This window comes from Vulpes vulpes, chromosome X (assembly GCF_048418805.1).
Source record: "Vulpes vulpes isolate BD-2025 chromosome X, VulVul3, whole genome shotgun sequence".
Classification (NCBI taxonomy): Eukaryota; Metazoa; Chordata; class Mammalia; order Carnivora; family Canidae; genus Vulpes; species Vulpes vulpes.
The window spans coordinates 34,605,145-34,628,930 of NC_132796.1; the positions used below are offsets into that span (position 1 = coordinate 34,605,145).

A 23,786-nucleotide genomic window follows, 5' to 3' on the forward strand; every position below is an offset into this window, starting at 1 on the left:
GATTACAGATCACTGATAGTCACAGAAGCCATGAGTCTCTTACCACGTTGTGGTTCAAGGGATTTTCTTCCCTTAGTTCCAGTCTGGCCTTTGAAGCGTCACCATCATTCACAGGAATTTTCCTAGTTAAAAAGGATATGCCAAACTTTGTGAAAGCATTCCTCACTTGATCCACCTTTCCCAGATCACCCCAGAACAGACCAATTTCTAACACCTCCATGTCTCAAACTGCCCTTACCGGAACAACTCCTCCCCAGTGGGCCCCTGTTGAGAGTTGTTCCCACATTGTGCTTCAGCTGGGTTGGGAGAAAACAAAGGAAAGGCAGGACTCAGAGCGAGGGGGACGTGAAAATCACAAACGTCTCCCAAAACCAGACGCCACAGAAATGAACATCCTGTGCCATGTTTTCTCTAGAGAGGCCAAGGAGGCCAATCTGAGCTCTGCCCTCCTAGCAGACCCTCCTGAGATGCTTTACGTGAGGACTGACATCAGGGGAGTACGAAGGCCAAAGACCGAGGTGGAGACACAGGCTGGAGTCTGTGGGCTGGGCGCATGAGTCACTTCCATGCTCCTCACGAGGGCAGGCTTTCAAAACTTTTCCCCAAACAAAGTTAGGTACCATGTTCTACAAAAGTGGTTGCCATGGTGATAATGAAGCCATATTTGACTGCCTTTATCAAAATGACGGGGGATACACACGAATATCATACAAATGTCAGCTGCTCCAGGCTCCAGAGAAAGCTGCACATCTGTGCCAGGCTGCTGCGGCTGCCCTGGGACTTGTTATCAGACAGCATCGATAAAGAAAGCGCTCAGTGCCAACTTCCAAATCCCCAGGATAAAATCGCTGACAAGCAGCAGCGGATACCCCGAAGAGCGGCTTCAATCATCTACTGCTTAGCTGCCTCTACCCCACACTCCAAAATTACTGATTAGGGAGCCTACCAGAGCTGCCAGGCAACTGAGACCAGGAGCCGAGGCCCTTGCCAGAATAGGCAGCAGAGGACACCAAGAAACCTGGGGCTTAAATGAAGGAAGGGGTGGCCATCTCCCCATTTATTACTGAGCAAACTATTTGTTTTAAAAGCACATCGAATGCCGATCCACCTGGGCCCACACTCCTGACATTTAGAGTTAAAGCAGCATATAGACTGGGATTAATTCTCCTTCATAAATATGAAATAATAAATTAAGGACGAAAGTGCACTGAAAGGCCGCTTTAGGGGCTAATCTTTTAAAGGGCGGCAATGCTTCGCTGAGCCGGGTTGCCTGTTAAAACTGTAAATCAAGGGCCGGCAGCTAGGCGGGAGATCATTCTCCCCCACCCGGTTTGGGCCTACTCTGGCTGTGAGAAGGTGAGGGGGGCTTCAGCCGGGGCTCTGCTCTGGAGCATGGGGTGGGGGTGGGGCGGGACCGGGGGCACCCACCCCCTCTCCCCAGGCCTCAGCCAGACAGCACATTCACCTGTCTTCGTTGATCCCACACATGCGGACCCTCTCGCTGTTCATCCAGCTGTGAACGTTCCCATACAGGGGGGTTGCTGAAAGCATGTCGTCTTCTTGGATGGCAGCTTTTCTTCAAGAGTCTAGTCTGTTTAAAAAAAAAAAAAAATCCCAGGAGGTTGAATAAAGAAGAGCCAAACAGGGAACCAGAGAGGCCCTCTTTCTAGGTAATTCATACAGAAGGCAGACTGTACCCAATGTTCTACAGATGTCCAGGAGTGAAGGAACACACCTGACCCGAAGGGTACAAGGGGTGCCCGCAGCTTCCTTGCCGGCGGGGAGGTGTTAAAGAACCATATACCACACCATCCACGCTACTGCACACATCGCACTGCCACCCCCGGCTGCCCCTGCCTGCCCACCCGCCCACCTTCTCCTTTCCCAGCCTTTGGGGAACACGCTTGGCAGTTTATGGCACTGCATCCCAGGGAGCCATATGCAGGTTCTTCTGGGGTCTCAGAGGACCAGAGGTGGTGGAAGGTACAAGGGTCAGGTGTGGCAACCCAAACTACGATGCGTCTCCGGGGTTGTGGTGTGGGCTACTTAAAAGATCGAGGGTTAAAAAAGTCGGTGGGCTGGTGAATCACCCCACTCAGCCCTAGATTAGATTAGGCGCTGAACCCCGGGTGGTTTTGCCTGGGTGGTTTGGCCTGGGAGAGCTACAGAGGGAAGCGGTTGAGTAATTCCATGACGCCTGCTCGCTGGGGACAAGAAATCATTAGTGAGTGCAGAAGTCTTAGCAGCCCAGGCTGCAGGGCTACAAGCCACTGGCAGGCTGGGAGCAGGCAAAAGCCACGCATTTTCCTTGTCCGGGGAGGGGGAGGCTGCCCAGGCAGAGGAGGGGAGAGCACCTCTCCCCGGCCTTCCTTACCTTCGCTGCCCCCCCCCCCCCCACATCACATTCTAGTTTGCTGCATGAGTGAAGGGTCAGGACAAGCTGCATTTTATTAACAGGATTATCACGGCGCGTGATTTATCCTCGTGCAGGATTTTAATTGCTCTTTGGAGGTTGAGCCGTTTCTTTTGACTGCGCTTCAGCCCATATCCTGCTGTTAAATGCTGGGTTAATAAGTAGGGGAGCCTTTAATGCCTGGGACCGATGGCCCTCGGCAATTCCCCGCGCACAAACACATCTCCCTTGTCCGGGCCGGGCTGGCGGGGCATCTTTATGCGGGGACCCAAACGGGGAGTGTGAAGTCAGTAGTGTGCAGATCATCGGGGGAACTTTTCTTTCTCCTCCCTCACACACCCACCCACATAGTTTCCGAAAGCCCAAATGTTCCCTAAGTCGACACATTTCCTTTGTTAGCAGGGAAAAATATGCAAATGCTTGCTTTTACACTCGAGCACAGGGAGCAGACTGCCAGGTCGGTGGGGTGGAGGCACCAGGTACGGGAACTCTGAGAGTGACTGAGGGCGGCGGTTGGGGGAGCACCTGGGAGACCCAAATCCAAAAGCTAGGCTGGTCTATCCTTCAGCCTTTCTTTGTCCTAACTAGGTCTTTTGTCCACCAGTATCCTTGTTGGCCCCCTATACATAGAACACCGTCTGTTAATCAAGAGCCACACACACAGACACACGGCACGGAGTTAGAGCCCAACAATGAAGCTGGAAGAGGAGGAGGAGGAGGACGACGACGGCTGCGAGGAGGACGAGGAGGAGGAAGAGGCAGAAAATCTGCAGTTGCAGCAGGCCTGGTGGGATTCTGAAGGAGCACCTTCTGGAGGAAGCGCCTCTTTCTTTCTCTTTCCGATGGGCTAGCCCCAGTGCCGCAAAAAGACCAACTGGGGTCTTGAAGAAGGTTCTGTGGGGGCTCTGGGCTTCTCTTCCTTCCTCCAAACATACAAATCAAGTTGGGGGTGGGAGAGAAGGCCACCACTAGTGCACAGATGACCACAAGGCACATTCAAGGGACTGTCCCCTCCCTCACCCCTGCCGCCCCTTCTAACAAAAGGAAGACATTCTGGGTGGCCCAATGTGGACAGTGGAGCAACACTGCTTGATGCAAGCGTCCTGGTCCTCAGCGGCAGCAGTGGGACTGCACCAGGCCATCCCCTCACTACGTGCCACAAGGAAACGCAGAAATTACACCAGGAACCAAAGGGTTGATCAAGCACCCCTAGGAAAAGGATGAGGGAATGAAAAGGGGTGTGTGTGTGTGTGTGTGTGTGCACGTACGCGCGCGGCGCGCACGCCTAGGAAACTTCAATCTTCTGCTGTCCCCGAAGTGACCTGGCCTTCCACAAGCTGCCACAGACCCACCTCCTTCGCTAGCTGCCTGGTGACAAGGACCTCTGAGCACCTGACTGAGGAAACAGGATCCATCATCCCACTTTGCCCCCTTCCTACTCCCCCACCCCTGCAAAGGGCCAGCGGCCCCCTTCCCTGGACACAAGGGTGAATGTGATGCAAGACACCTGGGAGCCCTGGGTGCCCTCAAGCTCCCCACCACCACTGCAGGGCTCTTCCTGTGGGCTTTTCAACATTAATGCCGCACACTTAGGTGACACAGGCAGCAGCATGAAGTGGCTTCGCAGGCACAGGGTCAGATGGAGTATTGGGGGTGGGGGAGAGGGAAGAGGCTGTGCGAGAAGAAACAAGGGAGGGAGAGGTACATTGTTGCATCCTGCTGACTACACACACACACACACACACACACACACACAATCTTTAGCTGCCCCATGAACTTTTTGTGAACTGTTTAAAAGTGGAGGTCTGTTGAACAAACAGCGGCGCCACTGCCAGCCATAATTTCATTGCAACAAGCTAAAGACTTTTAACTCTTCAGGTTCCTGGGCAAAGATGGAGCTAAGTGGGAACGGTTGGTGAGCAATGGCCCGGCCTGCAGGGAGCCCCTTCTCCAGGGTGCCAGCGTGCTCCAGAGGAGCCCGGATCCCCAGCAGGTACATCCTCTGCTGAGGCCATGCTGCGTCCACCCCGCCCACCCCGCCGGGACGCCAGCCTGGGGACCTCCCCTCCCCCCCCCCTACGGGATGTGGAACTAAGGGGGGGGGGGCTTTTGGGTAAGAAACACAAAGAGCCCGAGGGGCGGAGATACAGCGATGCTCATCCCACTCCACTTCCAGAAGGGGCTGTTGAAATAGTTGGGGTCTTTTTTTGAACTCTAAGAGAAAGTGCTTCAAAACTGACTTCGCTGACCCTAAGGCCACGGTGGAGAGGACAAATAATGTGATTTAGATGACAAACAGAGCAGGCACTTTGCGGCTCTGAGAGGCTTGTTTGCCTTTATTTCTCCGCGGGCACCAACTGCCCCCCCCCCCCCCCCCGCGCTTCCACATGCAGGCTAGAAGTGCCAAGATGTGTGAAGTCACTCAAGAAAAGCACTTTACAAGCACCAACCTGTTTCCATGTTAGCTGCTAAGCTGCACCTTGGCGATGGGGTTTAACCCTTTTTCCGTGAATGGAGAGAAAGGGGCCAAGGATGCAGGATGGGGATGGAGAGGGAAGGGGAAGGTGGCTGAGAGGAAAGGGTCAGGCAGGGAGACTGAGGAGTGTCTGGTTTCTAAAGAACAGACCAGGAATTGTAGTGGTTGCCTGCTGGAACACCCAGTTCTGGGGAGAGATCTGGCTGGCAAAATGCGCACACACACGTGCACACACACACGTGCACACCCACACACCCCCAGAGTGGACTCCAGCTCTTGAACTGGCAGTAACTGAAGGCACAAGAGAGCTTGCGTCTCCCTCAACAGACGTGGGCAGTTATCTGCTCTGGGAGCCAAGGGTTATGCTTAGAGTACTAGGCTTGGCTTGAACACCGAGGAAAGGGCCTGACTGGCAGAAAGAGGTCAGAGGGACCAAAATTAGGAGCTGTCACCTCTGAGAAGGGGCACTGCCAAGCCTCTGACAGGACACAAGGAGCACATGGGTCCAGAAGTAGCACCCGCCGCTGCCACCACCGCCACCCATTCCTGCCATGAGGACATCGTTATGCACTGAGGAAAAGGAGACGGCTGTTTGGGTTTTCTTTACAGGCGATCTACCCTGGCAGACAACAGACAGCGGGTTGTAGACTTCAGAGGCTGGGAGGAGCAAGGGGACGGGAGGCAGCACCAGACCACTCTTGGCACCCCTCCTGAACTATCCGCTGGGCTCCTCCTGGCACCAGGCCACCTGTACTGCCTCTGCCCTTGAGGAGGTGCTCCATTCAAGCCTGCACATCACACTTGTCAAGTTCACCAACAAAATGGAAAGCAACACCATCAAACCATCCCAGCTCCCCTGCACCACGCGAGCGCCAATGGTGAGGTGCCCCTTCCTTGGGTCTCTCTCAACTGCCACCCCTTGCCCCCATCAGGCAGTTATCCAGGCAATGGTCAAGAAGGCCTGGACAGGTGGGGGGGGGCGAGCTTCCAGCTCAGAAGGCAGAGCTGGCATTGGGAAGGCTGGCCCAGTGTGTGTGTAGTATGTGTTGGGGACCTCTTCGGGGAAGGGGCCTCCCTCCCATCACAGCCACTTCTTTGCGGAGGGCATGCGAGAACCTGATTACCACCACAGCCTCCCAGCTCCCACCCTCACCAGCAGTGTGTCTCTGGGCAGGTGGCCGAACCTCTTCAACCCTGCTCCCCTCATCTGTAAATATTTGGCACCGCATTTTCCAGAGGATTAAACTGCACTATGGACTTGAGTTTTGCCTGGCAATGCTTAGTACAGGCCACGTTTAACCCCATTAAACAGCATCTGATGCCACAGAGCATACCGTGTGACAACCCGAGAACGGTCGCGTAGTTTCTTTGTGGCGTTGGGAAGGCTGAAGCAGGGACACAGAGGGGGCCAGGCCAGGGAGGGGTGACCTTCAGCAGAGTTGTGTGGATTTCATCAAAGCCCAAAGCGAACCCCGCGGGAGCCCTTCCTGGGGCTGCTCCAAGAGCAGACTGAGTCACGCACAGCAGCACTTCTCTCCTGGTGTCAAGGAAGGGAGGGGTGAAGAAGTTCCTATTTTAGGATGGGGGGAGGGGGGCTGTGTGGGGGTAGATGATGAGAGGAAAACGCTCTCCCGGATGTGCACTGTTGGGGGCGGGTCCTCCTGGGCTGCTTTTTGGGGGGGGGCGGGTGGAGCAGCAGGGTGAAGCGGACCGAGACTGGCTCCCCCCCACAGCGCGCATCCGGTCGTCCCACAGGCTTCCAGGGGTGTGACTGAGCCTGGTCAGCCAGCCCTCCAAGGGTGTTGGAGGGGGTGGGTGGGGGTTTGGGAGGAGTGATCCAGCCTGCCCAGGCGCTGTCTCTTGGCACACTCCAAGCCACGGCCATCGCCTCCGGGGGCGTCCCCACCCACGCCCCAAGTTTTGCATTAGTAACACACCAAGCTGGATGGGAGAGGGAGCGAGGAGGATGGAGGATGGGAAGGGAAACTCGAGCGGCCCTAACCTTTCGAGCAACCAGAACCTTCCCTGCCTCCTCCCAGGGCGCCTGGGTCAGAGCAGAGCCACTCGGGTAGGTCGGGGGTGAACTTGGCCCTCGGCGGCGGCGGCGGCAGTGAGGGCGAGCAGGGGGAAGGGCGCCCCCTCCCCCGCCTCAGCCCGAGCGCGATCGGTCGGCAACAAAGGGATTTTCTCTCCCACCACACACACCCGTGCTGCTCCGGGCTCGCCTGCCCCTCCTCGCGGCTCCTCCACCGAGGTCCCCACGCGGGGCCGCCCCACGGCACACGCCCACACCCTCGCGACGCGCCCCCGCCCAGCGTTCCAGGAACTCCCGCTCTCTCCGGGACGCGGCCGGACCTCCGCAATCACCCAGTCCCCTGACCCCAATTAACCCCTCGGGCCCTGCGGCCCGCGTGCTCCTTCGGGGTTCCCCCTGACCGAACCCCGCCGTTGAATCTTTGACAAAAAGGAACTTTGGGTGGGCGCATGCAGACACCCTCCTCCTGGCCATTCCTCCTAGGCTCCTTCTGAGCAGACTGGAGGTCCACCCCCCCCACACACACACGCAGGGTCAGCTGTTGGACCAACATTGGGACACTTCCCCTTCTCCCCCGACACCGATGCAGGCCACAGCCTTGGGGTTTTGTTCCTTTCACTTTCTTTCACGGTTATGCCACACACCACCACATGGGCAAGAGAGGGCCTATTTGGAAGTCGGTGTCCCTCAACAGGAGGCAGCCCAGGACAGGAAACCTAGGTTGAATGCAATGAATCACCCTTCCTCCCTTATTCTCCCCTACCCCACCCCCAGCCTCACACCCCCTTAGGGATAATCCCAACAGGGCTGGATTGCCACTTGGGAGTCTATACAACCTGGGGGCAAACCCAGAATAAACGAGCCTTTTCACAACTCCAGAGAGGGTGTCAATGCACTGCCATCTCCACCAGGGTTTTGTAGGAATAAAACCACAGTTCACGAGCCACCCCCACCCCACCCCCCGCCAAAGGAACAGGCTACATGGTAAGGCTATCAACAACAGCGATCGTGAGTACACAGGAAGCACAAAGGAACTTTTTATGCATAAAAGATGCATAGCACACGGGCTCCTGTGATCTGCACCGGGGTTCCTTAAATGATTGTGCACTGCCTGGGAGTTCTGGGAGGGCTGGGGAATGAGGGTCAGAGGAGCAGAGGGGCTCCCACTTTCTTGACAAGGAACAAAAGAAACCCCATGTCTGCTACTCACTCTTGGAACTCGGAACACCCCAAACAAAGCTGTGGAACAACTATGGTGTAGATGGGGGCCCAGGAATTTTTGTCGCTGCTCAGAGCTTAATTACTCCTCCTTGATCCGTGGGACTAGACACGACACCGCCAAGGTTAAAATGCCCCGAACAGCGCCGAGCAGATGTGAGCGAGCTGGCAGACGCGCAAATGAGGCCTGCCTCGGAGCACGATAACAAGTGACTAATACATTGCATATCGTTGAAAGAAAATTATTTTTCTCTAATTTGCATTTGCTTGGGGAAAAAAAAAAGCCAACCAGAGTCCCTCTTCACAAGCACGAGTCTAATCCTGGAAATACAGCCCGGCTGCTTTAAGAGAGCTGGAAGGAGGGAAAGACTGCCAGTGTTTTGGCGTTACAGGCTTGTTTATCTTTCCGCCTTTCCTCCAAGGCGAAACTCGTTTTGCAAGCAACATTCCTACAGAAAATGGCACACGTCATAAAAAGAGACCAATTTATAGAACTGGCACCGAAGTTCATGTATCACTCCAGAAGCATCTTCCCAGCTCCCCACTGGGGAACCCAAGTGGATATAAAAGTCCACGTTAAAACTCATAGAGGGTAGGCCTGGGGGGGCCAGGGGCAATGAACTCAATTTGCAGAGATCCTGAAGGCTGTACATCCAAGGGACCAAAATCACGGAGAAGGACAAGATACAGAATCAAATCAGCTCTAAAGGATCCTCCAAACCCCAGGGGGCCAAGGGAGGTGAAGGGGAGGGGAGCGATTCTGACACCCATTTTGCCCCAGGACAGCCCAGAGGCGGGGCCCACCTCTCTGGTCACCCTGAACCCACCTGCTCAGGCCAACTGGTCATCTCCAGGACCAGCCAAGGGGGTGGCTACTGCCACCAACTGCTCTCCTTGCCACCCTGGCGCCTCCCCCCCAGTGTCTGGCTGGCAACTAGGAACTCAGAGAAGGCCTGTGGTTGTGGGCATCTAGTTGATTAAGTCAGAGTGGGTGGCTCTGTAAGCACACCTCAGAACCACGCCTTTGTGTCCTACAGCTGAAGTCGAATGTGCTCTTGGAAATAGGAAGGCTTAGGAGGGAAAGTTAAGGGGTGTGGGTAATCAAAAGCCAAACTGCACCCTTTTACCCCACTCCAATATAACCCCCTTTGGGTCTTGAACCTACACACTTGCGTTTCCAGCCTGGGAAATGGTGGTGAGTGCACAGTACGCAGTACCCACCAGTCTCTCTACTCTAACTTGTCTGAGTAACAGAGCCATTTCCGAGGGGGACCAAGGGCCATCAGACTCTGCAACTTCCAGAAAGCCTTTGGTTAATAACACATTGTTTCCGCCGATCCTGGCCAGACCCCTCTCTGGGCAGTGACACTTGGGACCCTGTGGGCCTTCTCCCACCACCTCTGCAGAACAAGCCCCCTAAAGCACGACACACAACGCACCCATCCTGCACCTCCGTCCTGATTCCAGGAGCCAGAAAGGTGTGTGTTGGGGGAGGAGGGGTGCGTGGGGCGGTGCGCGGCACTGCCGACTTTTTCTCTCATCTCAGGACGCTGTGGCCAGAAAGCGGCGGCCACCTCTGCAGCTCTCCGCGGGCCTGCATAGTGCACGCTTTGTGTAAGCGCAGCGCTGCTCGTGCACCAACAGCTGTCACATTATTTGCACTCGCTGTAAACAGCCTTCACATTCCCCCCTTACCACATAGTTAAAGCCAGACTAACAATCCACAGTTCGAGATCAAACCAACAACAGCAGCATTGTGTCTGCCTCCGCTGCCTTCGCACCAAGCCCAGCAGCTGGCAGGTTTCTCCGGAACAAGGGGACCCCCCCTTCTTCCCCCACCCCTCCAGGCTCCAGCCAAGGCTAGCCAAGGCAGCGTGCAGTTTGTCGCCGCTGATTGTAAAAGCGAAAAGAGCACAGCCATGTCGCAGGGATTTCTGTGTGGTTTATCAGCCTTCTCCCAGAGTTTGCCCCTCCTGGTGGCTCGGGGAAGCACCCCTCCCCCACTTCCTCAGCTAGGAAGAAAGGTTGTTCAGACTCCCAGGGTCGCTTTCAACGCTCAGCAAGGCCTGGGGTCGGGGACAGGGAGGCCTGCCGCTCCCTGTGCTGGGTCACAGGGGGCCAGGAGGCTCTGCCCTTTGCGAAGCCCGCGGCCCAGTGCCTCTGGTGCCTCGAAAATTGTCCAACTCCCTGAATACTTACTGGCCGCCCCACTGATCAAAATGTCTCCTTTATGATTTTTGGTTAAGTCGAACATTTCCATAATCGTCATTATTAGTGCAAATTACACGCCTAATCGGTCCTTAAATAGATTTTAATTAAATAATCATACAAGGCTCATTTTATGACTTAAGAAAGGCATTACTTCTCGTTATAAACTTTCCACCAGGATATAGACTCATGATAGCAGACAAATACTTATTCTTTGAAACTTGGCAAGAACTGATGGGCAGAGAGGATCCTGAAATGACACCATGTCACCTTCTGGAATCCCGGCTGAGACCAGACATAACCACATCTGTGCAACTTTCCTCTTGGGAAGGGAGAGGGGATCTCTTCCTCCAAACCCTCACTTTCGCTGTCTCCTCTTTCTGGCCAGTGGAAAGAAGCCCCAAATGCTACTTTTTCCTTACCCATCTGCAGAGATTCCTCCAGCGGGCCGTCTCTGGTAGAGACCACTCCTCCCCACTGCCATCCATCCAGTCTTTCCCCCTGGTCTGCCGAGAGCCCCGGCGCAAAGCAGGCAGGGTTGTGCTTGTTAACTGCTGTGTAAAATGCTGTTAATAAAATAATAAATACAAAGGATGGAGGCTGCTGGTTTCCACGGCTGTTTTGACTGGAAATGCCTTGGCACTTGTCATGTGTTTATGGGAGGGCAGACAACTCCAGGATTTGCATAGTTTGGACATTTCTGTACTTCATTTATTCTGTCCTAAATGACGTAGGCCTAGAGCTATTTCAAGTTTGCATTTGTGCAGAACTGTTGAGTGCCTAAGAGCTTCTCCAATTAGACCAAGTTTTAAATCAGACCCAAAGCTGGACTGTCCTGGCTCTGACTCGCCCCCTCTCCACCTTCTGCCTCTGTTGCGGGAGAAAACAAACAGACCCTCAACAACGACCCCCTGTCCTTGCTCTCCCCACCTTCACCCCCTCTGGGGGCATCCAGGGCAAAGGTTAAGGTGTCTTCAGATTACAGGCAAGGCCCCGGCTCCGCAGTGTGGAAATCATGGCAGTGAGGCGCATCCTGGCCACACTCTACCTCTAAAAGAGTAGTGAGCTAAGATGCGGGGAAAACTGCTGGCCTGGTAAAACCCACTGTTCACAAAACAATGTCAGCAAAGGCTGGAAGGCATTCTTTAGAGAGGGACCAGGGATTCGTGCCTACTGAAGCTCTTTCAGCACAAAGGCTTTTAGGGGAAGAAGGGAAAAAGAGGGAGGAGGAGGGGGGAGAGGAGGAGAGAAGGGGAGGGCTCCTGTTTCAGAGCAGGCATCCCCTGAGAGTCAAGAACCAAGTGTAGCTTCAATCAAACGCTGACTTCCCCTCTGGGAGTCGAGTAGGAAACCTGATCACAGTAGCTTACTACCGGCCTGGATCCATACAGGTCTGGTTTTCTTCTCATGCTGGTAATTTTTTAAAATACATATCGATATAAAAAAAGAAGCGATCCCTGGCAGACTTTATTGAAAACCACACTGAGACCTCGTAACATCCGGACTTAATCCCTATCAAACAAACCACAGCACCTCTGGCCTCTGCAGCAGGCCAGCCCCTCACCTCTTCCAACCAGGTCTCTCCCTTCCAGCCCCTGGCTCTTCTCTCCCAAGAAAGGAGGACGAGAAGGCTTGCCAAAAAGCACCAAGATACCCGGTTCTGGAATCAATTCCTAACCATATAATGATCCCGCTTGGGGGGGGGGGGGCAATCCAAGCCCTTTCATATGGAACCCTTTAAAGCACAGAATGCAAAGAACTGCAACAAAAGAAAAGAGGAACCCACGAAGGCAGACCAGAAGGATATCAACGGAGGCGAATTTAACTTGCGACAGTCCCTGACACTAGCCTAGGCAGGTCTCAGGGGCTCTAGGGGGCAGCCAGGAATGATGGAGCAACCTAAAGGAACATGACCAGTCATTCAAAGCAGTCCCTAATTCTCGGGGCCTACTATGTGCCAAGTAGTCTCCTTTGATCCTAAAGGTGGATAATTATTACCAGTCTTACAAATGAAGAAACTTACCAAGGCTCAGAGGCCATAAATAACTTGCCCCCAAGGTCACACAGCTAGTAAAAATGGGCCACGGTCAAACTCAGTCCTGGAGTTCCGGAGAGGAGCCAATTACTGGTCAAATCGTGCCATCTGAAAAATCCTCAAGAATTTCAGAAAGCTTCCCTTAGCTCTAGTACTCGAGGGCAGGATAAGAGCTTTTGACACCTATGTACCTTAGTTCACAAGGAAACCGAAGCCCAATTTCTCCTACATCCAGTAATCTCTTGGTCCACTTGAAGTCTTTCCCAATTTCCTGTGACTTCCTACACAGGAATACCCCAGTGTGAGGTCAGGGCTCCCAACAAAGCCTCACTTTCCCCTCCTCCAGGAACCTAGAATAGGCAGGGGTAGGTGGGTCGCTAGCTACTGTCGGGTCTCCACAGAAAGTGCTGACTCTTGGTGCTAGGTCTGGGCCTGCCACCCTAGTTTTGCCACAGAAAGCAATAAATCAAATTATCTAGATAGAGCAAAAGCCCTTTTGGAAAGAGTGCCTCCACCTACCTTTCCTAGGGTTTTAAGGAAAAACCTCTAGGGACCAAAGTAGGGTGCGGGTAGAAACTAAGAGGTAAGTGGTTTGCAAGACGTCAGGCCCTCCTGGACTGGGGGTCCCCATAAAAGGCCAACGCCCGCCACAAGCCGAGGACTGAGTTATCTCCCATATCCCCAACTTCTCATCCCAGAAGGAAGGGGTGTGTGTGTGTGGGGGGGGGGGTGTCCGGGCCTAATATCGCCAGTCGGCCCCAACCCGTTTCCAGATCTGCCCCAGGCTTTCGGATGCTCCAGGAACACGGGAACTGGGCACACCGGACGACCCAGGTTCCACAGGGCCATCTCCCGCTCAGCAGGGGGACCGGACAGTCAGCTGCCCCGGCAGGCTTTCCGGCCCCGGACCGGTGGCTCCTCCAAGAGGCCGAGGCTCCGGACGCACGAAATGGCTCCAGGAGCGACTGGGCGGGCAGGGGCCTCGGGCGCGGGAGGGATCGAGGCGATGGCGGCGCCGGGTCCTCACCCCGCTAGCCAGCCGAACACGCCCCCGCCGCCCGGCCGCCCGGCCGCCCGCCCCTGGCTCCCCGCCAGTGGCGCTCGCTCGCTCGCTCGCTCTCTCTCTTAAACTTTCCGGCGTTGGCGATCGGGCAGGGTTTCCAGCCTCCGCCCTCCCCCCACCCCTAGCTCGGTGCAGGCCCTTCCAAACCTCTGGGGAGGCGACCCCCGCCCCGGTACCGCGAGACAGAGGCCCCGGCAGACACCCTCCCCCCACCCCACACACACCTTGAGCCACCTGGAGCCACTCGGAGCGGGTGGCTTCCCAAAGCGATCGGCGTCCGGCCGAGCTTGGGGCTGCCGCGTCCGGGAAGGAACTCCCGCAGCCTCCAACGGTCCCCGCCTGCCCGCGGCGCGCGTGCAGTGCGCCCCACACTCGCGCGCTCCGAAAGAACTTACACCCGGGGGAGGGGGAATGGAGCAGGCGGGGCTGCGCCCCCCTTTTTCCTTTTTGAAACTCTTTAGTTGCAAGACTTTTGGGTGTCCCTGGCACGGCTGCGAGAGCTCGGGTAGAACAATAGAAACAGGGGCTTGCCGGAAATGGTGCAGGAAGACCCCTATAACCCTATAAACCTCTCCTCCCCTCCCCAGTTACTATTAGCATTAAAAGACTCCAGTGCCTTCAATGCAATGGTACCTGTTTATAACTTTCACCCGCTGGGTCCCCATACCCTAAACAAGTCCCCCTCCTCACATTATGAAATCACAAGGGCAAAGATCGCTCCCAAATCTGTGACCTCGGTAAGCTCTCTGGGACTTTCACCTGCTCTGCCCCTGGCACCCCGACCTGACTCACCCCCTCCCCCAGTAGTTCCTCTGGTTTGCACCTAGACAATAAATTTAGTTTAATTTAGCTTCCGGTCTTTAATTTTAGCAGGTCTCCTTTTTGCATGCAAATCAATATGGCAATTACCATCTAAAAGCTCGCCCAGCCCCGGGTCAATGTAAATTGATCATTGTCCGCCTTCCACAAAATAACACCGGGAGTCTGTGGTGCATAATGAGATTATACTGGAAACTGTCTTTTAGATCACAAATTATATTTTATGCTGTCAGGATCTTCTAGCGGACTTCCCCGCTAGTCTAATCACGGGGAGCTGAGCCCGTGGGTGCTGAGGGGGGATGGCTGGCTCAGGGAGACCTGGTTCTAAAAAATAACCATGCGAGGGACCCCCCCCCCCATTTCCAAGACCCTAGACTGGGGACAGGCACAGATGAGTTGTGCTGGGAAAGGGGGCCTTCTACAGAAACATCCCGGAAAAGCATCGTTCATTAATTCCCATGCAACACAAAGTCAGATATCCCTTCCAGAGGGATACGTTAGGGGCAACCAGCAAAAAGCCGTCGAGCCGGGCTGGTGGGAGGGCGGGGGGAGGAGGAGTCTCCTGCCAAGAACTCAGCACCAAGGCGGCTGGGCTACCACCCGGGCGGCCCGGGGAGGCCGTCCACTCCGGCCCCTGCAGCTTCTCAACCCCGCCGCCGCCACCTAGGCCCCAGCAGCGCAGCCTGCTTTGCAAACAGACGGAATCCTGCGGGCCAAGCACTCGGGCAGAGCAGCTGGGGCGGGCCTTGGCCGGCCCCGGCCTCCCCTCCCCGAACCGTGTGAGCCGACCGCCGAAGCCTCCAAGCAAGGAGAAGGTCCTTTCTCGCCGAGAGCACGGCTCCCCGCCCCTCCGCGGCCCCCAGGGCACGGGTGTGACCCTGGGGCCTAACAAAGGGCCTTCTGAGTTCCCTTCGGCCTCGGGCTGGCGGGGGGAGGGGTGGGGCCCGCGGGGGGAGGGGTGGGGCTCGGCGGCCGAAGCGGACCCTCGAGGTCCTCCGCCCCGCCCCGCCGCGCCTGGCCAGCCCGGCCGGGCCCCGCGCCCTCGAGGAAACCACCAAGGTGGCATTGTCAGGGCTGCCGTGCGCTCCCGAGGACCGTCCTGGAGTTCGGGCGGCACTGCGGCCTGCAGGCCTCCCGCCCAGCCCGCGCGGCCCAGCCCTGCCCCGCCCGACCCGGCGCGGGCTCCACCCGAGTGCGGTCTTCCCAATAAAAGCTGGAATTCCCGGCTGGGCTCAGACAAAGAGGAACCGCGGCAAATCGACGCCGCGGGCAAACCAAACCCTAGCCTAGTTTACGTGAGCGTCTGGGGTCACACAGGCGCCTACTAATCCACCCTACACAGGCCATTCCCGCAAGGTCTCCTCCAGGAAAAAAAAAAAAATTAAAGCATACCAAAATGAAACCGTACCTCCCCTTTATTCCTCCCGGAGGGCGAACTTCGCACTTCTTTCGGCTCTATCTTTATCAATCCACCAGGCTGACAGCCACATTACCCAAACAGGACTTCAGAGCAGTGCCACCATCCATTCCCATTCCTCCTGATCCAAAGCCAAAAGCTACTCCTTTTTCCTCCACCATCCATCCACTCAAGGTCAAGAATTCAACATCTCTTAGAGATCTTCTTACCTGCTCCCACACGTACCCTCTTCCCCTGCCCCAGAAGGAAAGAAAACTATAACCAGAAGTACTATTAGTGAGGGCCATCCGCCCTTAGCTAGGCCGCTTTGCCCTCAGTTTCCTTCCAGCCTACCACACAGGAGTTCCCTGTGAGTGCGTGCACGAACGTGTTGGTACGGCCCACAGCCACATGTACCCATGTGGCTCTCACCCGGCAAGAAGGCGGAGAGTCTACGTCTGGCGTGGAGGAGTTTTTGTCATTCAGCTCGTGTATCTAAGCATGGATGTATACATATGAATGCTTTTTGTGTTTCCAAGTGACCCTCTTCACACCTTTAAATGGGCTTTTGTCTCTGGTAGGCATTTACAGAAATTCTGCCCCAGTTTCCAGCTCAACAAAGTCTGGGATTTTCTCTTAGAATATCACTATAGGTCTCTGTATTTGCATACCCGTGTTTACATTCCTCTCGGCCAGTTCTTTATCTCTTATGTATCTCTTGTTCCATGTGGGCATCAGAGCCCAAGTGTCTTGATTCGTCTCAGCACATGTCATGCAGGCGCACATCTTAATCTGAGCATTCCTGTCTAGCTCCTACACCTCCCCACTACTTACATTCTTGCGTTGCCAGTAATGTGTGGCCCATTCCCAGGCTAGACCAATATGGGTTTGCAGTTTAAATATAACCAGAGGATCCCCTGGACCACAAACCCTAAAAGGAAAAGGATGGGGAAGGAGACAGAGATGTATTAACTAATGATTTATTTATATATAGGGGAACCCACCCACCAATTTCAACCTCTAGAAAGAACTAGACCACCACCTGCGAAGTTATGTTAAATTTGGAGATTCATTGTCGACCTCACATACGTGAATGCGAATGATCAATCTTGCACACATCCCTAGCCAACTCCTATTCAGCAGCTGTCCCCTTGCACATATCTGATTGTAACTCCCCACAAGTTCATGGTTAAAGTGCATCTATTTATACAGACAACTCAAAGACCTCTTTGCTGTCTCCCACACATACCTGTATACCCTGGCCTGACATTTCGGCCTCAAGTCTTCCATCTGCAGCAGTCTTGGTCAGAGGCCCCACCCCACTACGGCTCTGAGCCGACCTTCCCATTACTAGACCGTCCACACGAATTCTCTCTGGGAGGTCTAGATCTGAATCTCCCAAACTCAGTTCCTTAAGTGAGGGTGCACACTGTGTGTTCACGCCTCCCTCCCCGTTGAAAAGTCCTAGGTCAAAGTAGATCACCTAGCAGCTGCATTTGGTTTGTCGAAGAATCGAGTCCAATGCACCAGGATGTGAGCGTGCAAGCACAGAAGAGAAAGGAAAACCTTAGGCCTAAACTCCTGCTCCGCCTCCCCCTCCCGGGGGGGGGGGGCTACTCTGCCTTCAGGAATTTCTACTAGGATCTTTGCCCCCTCCCCCATCACACTCCCCCATTGCCTTTAAAGGGTTAAGCGAAATCCTCACAGCCTTCCCTCCACCCCGCTCACAGGGCCCGCAGGCTTGCTCGCTCACTCGCTGCTCACGGGAGTCTGCCGCCGCCTCCGCGGCCCGCCCCCCCCTTTCCCGTCCTTCAGCCGGGAGGGAGCCTGCATGCCTGTCTAGACCGATCTATCACAGGCACACCAACAACACCCGCGAGAGCACGGAGACCCTGCCCAGGTCCCCCTGCTCGCACGGTTCCCGGCGGACAGAACCCGGGGAGCGTGACCGCGCCTGCGGGGTGGGGGTGGGAGCCGACGGTTGCGGGCCGCCCCGAGCGCACCGCGGGTTCTCGCCGGCCCTGGCCTCGGCCCCCGGCGCTCCCGCCAGCCCGGCTGCCGGGGCAGTCACAGCTCTGCGCGCTGGGCAGTCCTATTTTTATCTTGTCTAATCCCAAACTGGGCGGGGAGCACAGGCGTCGTGCTTAGAGAACAAGAGATAGGCGAGGGAGGCGGGGAGGAGCAGCCAGGCAGCGACGCGAGCAGGAGCGAGTTAAAGACACAGTCGAGGCGACCGAGAGCAGGAAGAAAGAGCGGGCTGCGCGGGCCTCGCGGCGCTGCACGCAACGCGTAGCCCGGCGAAGTTACACTCGCCTCTCCCCACCCCTTGCTGCCGGTCCCTCCCCACATCCCAGCCGCGCTCTCCGAAGCCCGGGCCGCGGGGCTCCGGCCTGTGTGGGAGGCAGAGGCCCGGCCGGCCCTGCAAAGGGCTGGGGAGAATCGCTAATGAGCTGTGCGGCCCATTGATCCGGAGAACACTTCCTAATTAACTCTCAGTCACCTACTGGTGACAGCGCCTCAAAGGACAGCGCTGGGGCCGTGCGAGCCCCAGCCCCGACCTGCCTGCCGAGCGCCTGGCGCCCGAACCCCGCGCGCTCCCCTAACTACCCCAGGCAATCCCGGCGAGGGGCGCGGATACCCGCACGCTGAAGGCCAGCCTCGTATTAAACCTGGACGGCATATTAATCACCGCCATCCTCCCCTCCCGTTCCTCCACGCGGTGAAATCGTGCCCCAAATAAACACGCGAACCGACACTGCAAAGCCCAGACCAGATAACAGGTCGGGGGTGGAGTGGGAAGGGTCGAGAAGCGAACGTATTCTCCAAGTGCCCACGTACAGAAGTCTCCGAAGCCGACAATTAAAATGCCTTACACACAAGCAATTCCTTTGGCAAAACCGAATCCAACACCTCGTAAGGATTGATTTCGACCCGCGGTGTCCGTTTCCAGTGCCACAGGAAGTGTCAGATGGCTAGAAATACCCAACTCTGTCTGCGTTCGCCACCCACTACCTTCTGGGGTGGGCCATTTCCTCCCTGTTTTCACTTCCAGGCCGTTTTTAAGGATTTTTCGACAAGAAGCTACCCTTACCCCCAAATACCACTACTCCCCTCCCCTAGCCTTCTCTTAAAAGAAAAAAAAAAAGATAAGAAAAAAGAAAAGAAAAAAGGAAAAAAACAGCTAAAACCCTGAGCTGTCTGGTCTAGACACAGGGAGTCTGTGTGAATACCTATTTGAAGCGCGCTGGTTTCTTTTTAAGGTTTGTTTTTAAATACACATAACCCTCCCCCCCTTCCTTCGCTCTTCAATTCCCCCAACCCCCACCCTTCAGACGCCGGCGGCGCGCGCCCTCGCGCGCAGGCACTCACAGCCTCTAGCTGGAGATCGCGACTTTCTGGAAAAGATTCATTAACGGCAAATTACGCCTCGCCCGGCCTCGGCCTACACGCGGCCAGACCCCGCCGTCACGGGGACCCGGGGAAGTGCCCACTGGAAAGTGCGAGCGGCGGGAAGCCCGCCGGGACCACGCGTGCCTTGAGCCGCCCTGCTCCGCACACGGCGCCCCAGGGCTTGCTTGGTAAACAGCAGGCGCACGTCGCCGCCGCCCTGAGCCCCCGAGTTGGCGGAGGCTCTGCGGCGCAGCGGCCCGCCTGCTCCGAGCGCGAGCCCCGCGGCGCGGTGGCGGCGCCTCGCCCTCCCCGCCTCGGCGAGGATCGCGCCCCGGGTGCGCAAGTTCCTCTTCGCCCTCAGCCTCTGCGCCGCACGCCCTCCGAGTGGGACCAACTTCCTGCGGCCGCAAACACGCACACGCCCAACCAGCTTCCCCACCAGACTCCCCACTGCCGGGTGGAGGACCCAGGTCTCGCCCCCCCACTCCCCGCCCGAGCCCACCCTTCCTGCCGTCGCCCCCGCCCAATCTCCCCCCCCCCGCCCCCGGGGGCTCACAACTTAAAACCTACCCCGCAACGTCGGAGAGGGTGTGGGGGTGGGAGGGAGTCGCGGATTATAATTTCAGAAGAACATTTAAAAAACAAAGCGTCTGACCTGGCGGGCGGACGGGCCGAGTCGGAACCCCCTCGCTCGGCAAGCTCGGCTCGATTTCCTAGTAGTTTCTTTTCTTTCCCTTTTTTTTTTTTTTTTTTTAATCCACGTGATTCGCGCTTTGGGGCAAGCCAAGAAAAAACCCGGGACTCCCCTCTCGAGTTGCGCGGCGGCGGCGGCAGGTCGAGCTCGGCTCGGCCCGGGGCGCCCGCCACACACCCTCGCGCACGCACACGCCGTCGTTCCACTAGGAGGAACGACCGGCCCCTGGAGAGGCGAGACGAGGCAGCGGCGGCTGGGGGTTTTTACAGTTCTTTCCCGAGTCGAAAAAGAAAGCAGACGGGAACCCGCCGCCCTCCCCTTCCTGCTCGCGAGCTAACGCCGAGCCGAGCTTCCCAGCTTCCAGCCCAGCTGCCCCCCCCTCCCGCGCCCGACTCGCGGCGCTCGGCGGCGACCGCGCTCCCGCGCACAGAGGCACACACAGGCTGCAAACTTCCACTCCGCGAACTCCCTGGTCTCCTCCCAGCCCCCGGGGAAGCGGCAGGTCCCCTCGCCGCGCCCCTCCCTCCTCGGTGCCCACGCGGGGCCGCTTAGGCTGGCTGCATTTTTAATAACTTACAGCTAGGAGATAAAAACGAAAGCGAGCCAAGCAGCCAAAGGGAAGCGCGAGGCGAAAGCTTCGAGCTCCACGGGGTACGCGAGAGTGTCGGAGGAGCAACCAGCAGCGGGCGGGGGACCCGAGGGAGGGGGCCGACTGCAGCCCGCGGCGCGCCCGCCCGCTCGCGCGGCCTCCCCGGGGAAAGGTGTTCGGAGCACTGACCTGAAATCCCCGGCCGCGGAGTGAGCAGGGAGCCTGCGATCCGGCGCTTTGAAGTTTTACCCCCGAGCAGAGTCGAGGCGGCGAGGAGGAGCAAGGGGCGGATGGCTGGGTGGGGAGAGGTGTGCGGGGTCGGAGGAAAGTGGGGTGGCGACGTTAGCGAGCGGAGAAGGAGCCGGGCCGGGGAAGCGCGGCGAGCAGCAAAGTTTGCCGTCCCCGGCTGCCCGCAGCCCGCTCGCGGCGCCGCGCTCGCTCGTCTCCCTCGCCGTCTGCTGCCAGCCGGCTGCCCCCGGGGTCGGCCCCGCCGAGGGGTGGGCTCTGGGCCGGGTGGGGGCGGGGCGGGGCGGGGCGGGCTCAAAGCCTCCGGGCAGGTGGCGACGGCCCCGCGCGATCCTCCGGGCTCCCGGGGCTGGGCCGGGTTCGACCGGGCTCAGCAGCTCCCGCGCCGCCGCTGCTGCCGCCCGCGCTCCGGCAGGAGCCCCAGCGCCATGTTGACGGATCGCCGCGAGCGCCCGCTCGGGCTGGGTGTCTGTGAGTGTGTGAGTGTGTGTGTGTGTGTGTGTGTGTGTGTGTGTGTGTGTGTGTGTGAGAGTGTGTTGGCCAAGTCGTCCCTGCGCGGCGACAGCGCGGCTTGGGCTCCCCGCCCGGCGGCTCGCGGGCTCCCCCTCCGCCGCCGCCGCCGCCCGCGTCGCTCCCGCTCTCGGTCGCGGTCTGGGCTCCGGCGCGTCTCCCCCGCAGCCGCCGAGCTCGGCCCGCGTTCAGCGAGGAGCGTAGCTCTGCCTCACCTTGCCGCTGGGAGCCCGGGCTCCGTCTGCCGCCGCACGCCGCGATCCCAACGCGTCCCCCTCCCCGGTTCCCTCCTCTTCCTCCTCCCCCTCCCTCCGCCCGCCCGCCCGCCCTCCCTCCCTCCCAGCAGCCGCCTCCCCTCCCCCCGCAGGCGCAGCGCTCGGGCGACAGCCGCCCGCCCGCCGCCGCCGCCGCCTCCAGCTCTCGCAAGTTTGAGCTCCCCCAGCCTCCGCTCACCCTCCGCTGCGGCGCCTCGGCGGTGGGGTTGCGGAGGGGTGATTCCCCGGGAAAGGTCTGCCCGAGTTTCCCCAGCCGTCATCGATTCCCGGCCGGGCGCGTCTCGCCTCTCTGGGTCCGGAGCCCCGGACCACTTGGGTGGCTCTCCCCCTCGCCCCTCGCCCTCCCCTCCCCCGCTCGGACCGAGTTGGCTGCGCACACCCGGCCCGGGCGCGCGTCCTGGGCGAGCCAGAGACCGGCTCGGGCGGCGGCGGCGAGGGCGGCCCGCTGATCCCGAGCAGAGGGGACGGGGGGCGGCGGGGGCGGCTCTCCCAGCCGCGCGCCGAGACTCCCCTCGCTACCCAGAAGGCCAGTGGAGGACCGCAATTACCATAAAGCGCCTCGCACTCAGCGCAGCCAAAGCTGTCAAACCCCAGCGGCTGCCGCCGCTGCCTCCTCTCGTCACCAGCGCTGCGCTCTCCCGCTCGCGCGTCCCCTCCGAGACCCAGCAGAGCCTGGCGGGTGCGCGTCGGCGCCCACCCTCGCCCACAGTCGCCCCCTCCTTCTGGAGGAGCCCTTGCCCGATTCGGCGTCCAGAGCTACCTGGAAACACCGCGCCGGGCCCCGGTGGCCGTTCTGCCCGAACTCCGCACCCGAGTTCCCCGGACGTCTCAATTGTGTGGGAATTGTTTGGAGAGACGTGGGGCGGGGGTTGGGGAAGGCAGTCAGTGGGGCACAAGGAAGCGGGGGTGGGGGCGGCAGGGGAGCGGAGATCCGCCAGGATTTCTCCCCGGTCACAGGCATTTCATAGTCTGCACCTCAGCTGGTTGGAGGCTCCGTCCTGGCCCCTCACCCCGGCCTCGAGAGATTATCTCCCGCGTTTTATTTTCCTTGGCAGGGAGCAACTTTTGGCTTACACCGTTCGCCCCATAAATTTCCACTCGGTAACGTCGTGCTGATCGGTGCTCGGCGGCGGCGTACAGCCTGCGCCCGCAGCAGTTCAATTCAATTGACACGTATTGAGCTTCTCCAGCGCACCCGGCGCGGCGCTGGCAGCGGGGGGAGGGCGGGGGCCGGCGGGAGGGAGGGGGAGGCGGGGAGGCGAGGTTCCGGCCTCCCCGGAGCGCAGAGCCTCTGGGGCGAGCGGTGAAGCCCCAGTTCGTGAAGCTGGCGGGAAGGGGTGGGAGTGGGGGAGGGGTGTTCCGGCCTAGCCGCACCCAGACCGCGGGGCCCGAACCTCGCGGCAAAAGGTGATCCGACTCGGCTCTTCGCTAGAGTCTTTTTATGCTGGGGGTGGGGGAAGTCTCTTTCTGCCTAAGGACAAGATGGTGCAGGCTCGATGAGAACATCAATCCGAAATGGAGGTAGCTTGTAAATCCACACGGAAAGTTTTAAAATATCCTGGAGTGTCTCCATGCCAAAAATAATCAAAAGCATCTCAAGTTGATTACGAAGTCAAGGTCAAGGCCAAAATCAGCTCTAGCTAGCAGAGCCCTTTTAAAAATTAGACTTAATACTGACTGCGGGACCGGTGTTAGGTGCGTTGTTATTTATTCTGTTTTAGTTCTCAGTACATAGTTATAAAAACAGCCCTTTTCAAAGCAGAAGTGAAACATCTCTACCGTTTGAAACCCGAAACTTCGGGCAGAATTAAATCTTCATGCTCCAGAGCTGCTTGTAACAACTGATGTAAAAGACAGGCAGGCAAGTGCCCCCCGAGAACAGTGCCCGGCCTTGCCGGGCTGCCACCACTTCCAGGACCCGCGCAGGCATAATGGAATGCACGCCTTTTTCTTCCCGGTTTTTCTGGAGGTGGATGTCTCTGAAAGCTAACCCACACATTTTTTTAATCTCCGGTAACAAGCAGAAAGACACCTGGACTATTATGCTGTAAAGCTATTTTTTATAAAGACATTTTAGGGCCAGACATTAAAAGTTATTAGACTGAACGCATGCGAGTTACAGACACAGCTGGAGAAAGGGCCTCTGGTTGTGTGTTGTAGCAACATTTCTTTTTGAAGCGACTCCTTTTATTCAAAACAAGTCTAAAATAACCAGGAAGGCTGAAGTTGGGTATTTGTGGAGAAACTCTCTGAACGTGGTTCCAGGCGAGGAGGCCGCCGTGCCACTGTGGGCCACGCAGGAGAGCTGGCCTGAGTGAGTGTGGAGCTGTGCCAGGCTCTTCCGGCTGGGTTAGGCTGCCGCAGAGACCCTGGCACCGTGCCCAGCCACCTTCTCTCCCCTTCCCATGCCTCCCCAACT

The 23,786-nt window shown here is 57.7% G+C and overlaps 1 protein-coding gene across 28 annotated transcripts in view; it reads right to left on the bottom strand.

Annotated features, from left to right (window-relative positions):
* The window catches only part of BCOR (BCL6 corepressor), a 114,283-nt gene that overhangs the window by 23,074 nt on the left and 67,423 nt on the right, over window positions 1–23,786 (bottom strand). For 9 of the 28 annotated variants that reach the window (XM_072744617.1, XM_072744607.1, XM_072744602.1 and 6 more), the window contains exons 2-3: window positions 1,466–1,591; window positions 44–122 (exon numbers count right to left, since the gene is read on the bottom strand). In XM_072744617.1, the coding sequence (XP_072600718.1) occupies window positions 44–122; window positions 1,466–1,551 (165 nt within the window). In that variant the 5' untranslated portion in view covers window positions 1,552–1,591. Of the gene's footprint in view, window positions 1–43; window positions 123–1,465; window positions 1,592–19,032; window positions 19,348–19,708; window positions 20,072–20,525; window positions 20,814–21,307; window positions 21,414–21,545; window positions 21,719–21,915; window positions 22,012–23,786 lie in introns of those variants that run through there. The other 19 variants (XM_072744614.1, XM_072744599.1, XM_072744604.1 and 16 more) reach the window with 16 other exon arrangements.